This window comes from Coffea arabica, chromosome 4c (genome assembly GCF_036785885.1).
Source record: "Coffea arabica cultivar ET-39 chromosome 4c, Coffea Arabica ET-39 HiFi, whole genome shotgun sequence".
NCBI lineage: Eukaryota > Viridiplantae > Streptophyta > Magnoliopsida > Gentianales > Rubiaceae > Coffea > Coffea arabica.
In genome coordinates this window covers 42,497,525-42,502,711 of record NC_092316.1, presented here as the reverse complement: position 1 = coordinate 42,502,711, position 5,187 = coordinate 42,497,525, and the positions used below count along the sequence as shown (strand labels likewise).

General features: G+C 35.2%; 1 protein-coding gene across 1 annotated transcript; it reads left to right on the top strand.

Annotated features, from left to right (window-relative positions):
• Positions 1–3,399: 3,399 nt before the first annotated feature.
• LOC113739175 (uncharacterized) lies at positions 3,400–4,660 on the top strand. The gene is made up of 3 exons (XM_072044956.1): positions 3,400–3,969; positions 4,138–4,211; positions 4,300–4,660. The coding sequence occupies exons 1-3, from the start codon at positions 3,400–3,402 to the stop codon at positions 4,658–4,660; spliced, it is 1,005 nt and encodes a 334-aa protein (XP_071901057.1).
• The last annotated feature ends 527 nt before the right edge of the window (positions 4,661–5,187 follow it).

Genomic DNA, 5,187 nt, shown 5'->3' with positions numbered 1-5,187 from the left:
TCAACTGAATCGGAGCAAAGTAGCCTATGAAAAGACCGAAATACCCTGACTGCCCTAGGTGAATCCAGTGATCAGTTTTGAATATTTCACCAATCTGGTCGTGTCTTTTCACCATGATATGTACTGAACTAGTGTTTAGCCAAAACATGAAAGTTGTAGTATTATATCTTAGCTTTCCAACTCCTCTAGAAACGCCTCAATTAGACTTCGATAGCCTGAGTTATTGTTGTTTACGCATAGTGTGGTTAACTGACCTGTTTGTGAGATTCTGGTTCTGTAATTCAAAATTTTGACCTAGATACACTACGAACTGGACTAAGTGGTCTTCATCAAAGTTGTATCTCTCCGTCTTAGCTTCAAAAGGGTATAATTTGCACCTCCATCCGATAAGCATAGCCTCGGTTGTGTCCGTTACGCAAAATAATGTCAAATCTGTCTTTTGTTTCTTGACGCAAACTTCATTTCCGCACATGTTCCTAGCTTGATTTTGTACTTATATGACTTTGAGCCTATGGAATGGCTATTGAAATGAGATGATTTTGTGTGTGACTTTGGGATTGATTGAGGAAGACAATGAAGCCATAAATGGCTGGAAAATAGGTAAATACAAAGGGCGTGCTGCCCAAATTTTCGCTCGAGGGTTAGGTAAATATACTTGCGACTTGAGCAAGACTTGAGAGCGAATACCACTTGAACTATTTAGGATATTGGTGTCTTCTTTTATCGAGGTATATAAGTTAGAACTTAGCTGGAACTTGTACCCTTGGAAAAAATGAAATTTACGACTAATAGAAATACATTTTCTTTGTCACTTCGACTCAAATGGAGATTTTAAAGTTTTACGAGTGAGCATAAGTTTTACAAATATTTTACTTATGTCCTTTGGTTTCAATATACTTTTTTCACTACCAAAACCATATTTATATTTTGTACTAGTACGTATTCGAATTTTCTTTGAATCACTTAAATCTTTGATAGTTGAAGGATAATATGTTCTTTTGATTATATTAGGGTTCCTTGGTGATTGAGGGTAATACCCGGAAGAACACTTTGGACGTTATTTTGCGTAAATAGGTGAATGTTCATTGTTTGTTATGTTTCCATGAACTATATGATTTGTTGTGGATATTTGATTAAATGATAAATATTTGTTACAAATGAATTTTGCTAGATGAGTGTGTACTTTATCACACTCGACCTAAATGAAATGTGAAATTTTCAATGTTTAAGTGATTAAATATTAGTTGTGCATGAATGTAAGCCTCTTGGCTAAACTAGACCCTACCCTTCGTTACTGATCGACTCGAGCTAGAAGCGGACTCGGTCGGGCGATTTAGTGACCCTGGGTGAACGTTTGGTATACTCGAGTATTACCTTGTAGTCTGGTGGAGCATGGCCAACGTCCAGGAGGGGGTGAAATGAAATGAATGAACGAATGTCAATGTAAATGAAGGGTTTTAGTTATCAAAATGCATTTTTAAATGAAAGGAGAATGAATGAATGAATGACTGAATGGCTCCCTGTGAGCACGTATCCTTTTAATAAATGTTATTATTGCTTTATATTGTCATGTTTCTTGAATTACTTGTTATTTATGGTTAATGCATTGAACTTGTTGTTTGATTATGTATTCGGAACCTCACTGAGCTTTTAGCTCATCCCTTTAGTTTTGTTTTCCTTAACAGGGGAAGGCGAGCAAGGACGAGAGTTCGGTTTAGACTAGCCTAGACTAGTTTCTGATTCTGTAATGGTTCTCGCCCTACCTTTTGGCATGGGTTGGATGTATGAAGAATTGAGAACCTTTGTATATTCGCTGTTTGTACTCCCTTTTGAAATAGCAATGTATATGAGTTTTACTTTAAGTTTTGGATTATGGTTATACTTATTCTTGTGATTTTATTCCGGTTTTTATTGAGGTATGACTGAGTTCCGGCGAGAGTTGGGCAGGAGATCCGCCGAATCCTTTGGTTCGTCTTAGGGGGAGGTGGGGCTGTCACATCTTGACCGTTGACTATAATTCAAGGAAAATAGGGCAGCAAGTGCTTAACATCTGAAAGCAGAGCCGCAGAGACTCAAGCTGCAAATTCCTTTCTAACTTCTCTTCTCCATCTAATGCTTAATGTTTTCGCCATTTTCAAGCTTGCAAACATAAACAAATAGACTTCAAAATTCTTTCTTAATTTTTGCCTTTCTCATTCTCCTAAGTCTTATCAACTTTGACAAGAATTAGTTTTGCAGCTGCTCTTCATCACATTTTTTATACGTAAGTTCTAATTTTCTCTATCTAATTTCATCTTATATTTATGTGATTCTTTTTTTGATTGGTTGTTGAATTATTCCTTAACTCATAACTTTAGATGTATCTACTTAAATGGGTTCTTTTTTTGGAACCTATTAGGTGTTTGTGAAAATGTCTGTTAGGAAAATTTTTAGTAATAATAGTTGAAACTCTTTAGGAATTTCCTCTCAACCTCGTTTGCTAGCATCTAGCATGTTTTATTTTTAACATCAAAATCATGACCTAAACGGATGCTAGAAAAAATAGTTTTACACATATTAATTATTATGGTTCTGACTAGCATTAGAAGCTATAAGTTGGGAACTTGAATGGTTTCTTTTAACAATTTCTTATTGATGAATGATTTCTTAGAAGTTTGAAAATCAAATTTTGTTACTATTCTCTTTTGCCTATCAGCTTGTTTGCTCGTCTTTCTTACTCATATTATTTTGAATACCTTATGCTAATTTTTGCTGGTATGATTACTTTTTAAAAAAAGTTGAGCTAATTAAATGATTACATTATACAATTCTTGAGCCTAATTTTCTTGCTTCATTTGGTACATTTTTTTTATCCAATGAATACTGGCTTGCATTTGTATTTTTTTTAGATGGATTCTATTGGAGAAACGCCTACAAGTGCAACACCAAATATTTCAAATTCAGAATCTCAACCTACAAGGGGAAAAACGGATCTAGCTTGGTCTCATTGTTTAGAAGGCTCTATATCTAATAAGAAAGTCAAATGTTTGACATGTCGTTACTGTGGAAAAAAGATACAGGATGGTGGTATCAATCGATTCAAGCAACACCTTGTAGGTGTAAAAGGAGAGACTTGTCCGTGTCCAAAAGTTGAACCACAAGTAAAATATGAAATGCAAAATAACTTACAAGCTGTGTCCAACAAAAAAAGCAGCTTGCAAAATCGTTTAAAAGCAAGTGACATGTACAACCAGTCTTCAAGACAATCTAAGGAGCAATTGTACATGCAAGATGAAGATGAGATTCAAGAGGTTCAACCAACTAGCACATCTAAAGAAGTAAAAGGAAAAGGACTTGCTCAAGATCATAAAAGAGGAAAGACAATTGGGACCATGAGGACAACCTACCATCAAGAGTGTTATGCAAAGTAAAGAGGCAAAGGAAAAGGTTGATTTAGCCATTTCAAAATGGCTGATTGATGCTTCAATCCCATTTAATGCAGCTAATTCAGCATATTATCAATCCATGTTTGATGCAGCTTGCTCTTATGGAACAGGTTACAAAGCTCCTAATTTCTATGATTTGTGTGGTTACTTATTAATAAAAAATGTTGAGCAAGTCAAGAACTTTGTTGATAGCTTTCGATCGACTTGGAAGGAAATAGGATGTACTATTATGGCAGATGAATGGACTGACCAAGAAAGAAGGACTCTCATAAACTTTTTAGCATATTGTCCAAGAGGAACAATATTTTTGAAGTCTGTTGATGCCTTAGATAATTCAAAAACTGCAGACATGTTGTACAAATTATTTAGAGAAGTTGTGTTATTCGTGGGTGTGGAACACGTGGTGCATGTTGTCACTGATAATGCTGCGAATTATGTTGCTGTCGGGAGATTATTAGAAAGGAAATTTCCAACACTTTATTGGTCTCCATGTGCTGCTCACTACCTAAACTTGATGTTGCAAGATGTTGGTAAGCTAGATGAGGTAGGTAAGGTGGTTGGACATGCTTCTAAGATAACAAAATATATATATAACCATTGTTATCTGTTGTATTTGATGAGAAAACACAATGGAGGGAGAGAAATAATTCGTCCTGCTCCTACACGCTTTACTACTAATTTCATTGCCTTGCAAAGCATTTTGCTACAAAAGGATGCCTTGAGAGCCATGGTCACTTCAAAAGAATGGACTCTTTCTGCATATGCTAAGGAAAGTAAAGCAAAAAGGTTTGTGGATCTAGTATTGGAATCTATGTTTTGGCAAGAATGTGCTACAATAGTCCAATTAACATAGCCACTTGTATGGGGTTTTAAGACTTGTTGATAGTGATGAAAGGCCTTCAATGGGGTATTTGTATGCTGCTATGCATAAGGCAAGAGAAGAGTTGTTGAAAAGATTTGCAAAGAGAAAGAAAAGAGTTGACACTTATTTGAATATAATTGTCTCAAGATGGGATAACCAACTTCACAAAAATGTCCATGCTGCTGGTTTTTGGCTAAATCCTGCTTACCAATATGATTCTACTGAATTAGAGAAGCATAGATATACTACATCAGGACTTTTGGATGTGATTGAGAAATACTCGTATGAAAATTCTGATTTGATGACTCATTTAACAAGCGAAATGAAGCTGTTCGTAAAGCTGAAGGTGATTTTGGAAGAGTTTCTGCAATAAGAGATCGTAATTCCATGCTCTCAGGTATACGAATTAGTGAATTACAAACAAGAATTTCATTTTTGATTATTAGATTCCAATTTCATCTTCTAATTTTTTTTACTTATTTTCATAGATGAATGGTGGACATGTTATGGTAGTAGCGCGCCTCATTTGCAAAAATTAGTTATACATGTTTTAAGCCAAACTTGTAGTGCTTCTGGATGTGAAAGGAACTGGAGTATCTTTGAACATATCCACTCGAAAAAAATAAACAGATTGGAACATCAAAGATTGAATGACTTGGTTTATGTACACTATAACTTGAAATTACAGCAAAGGTATATTATTGCCTAGTTCTTATTGGAATTTCTGATTTTGCTCATTTTGGCTTGATATTTACATTAGCACTTTTTGTTGTTGCTTAGAAACGCAAGGGGAAGAAACTATAACCCTATTGATTTTGGGGAGTTCGATACAAATGAGACTTGGATTTTAGAAGAAAAGCCTCCAACTTTGACTGTAGCTGAATTGGAAACTTTTAGGAA

Excerpts from the sequence above, each read along its gene's own strand:
- LOC113739175 (XM_072044956.1), top strand. The coding sequence starts at position 3,400 with ATGCAAAGTAAAGAGGCAAAGGAAAAGGTTGATTTAGCCATTTCAAAA. Across the intron at positions 3,970-4,137 it reads ATGTTGGTAAGCTAGATGAG|GATGCCTTGAGAGCCATGGT; the intron begins GTAGGTAAGGTG and ends TTGCTACAAAAG. Across the intron at positions 4,212-4,299 it reads AAGGAAAGTAAAGCAAAAAG|ACTTGTTGATAGTGATGAAA; the intron begins GTTTGTGGATCT and ends TGGGGTTTTAAG.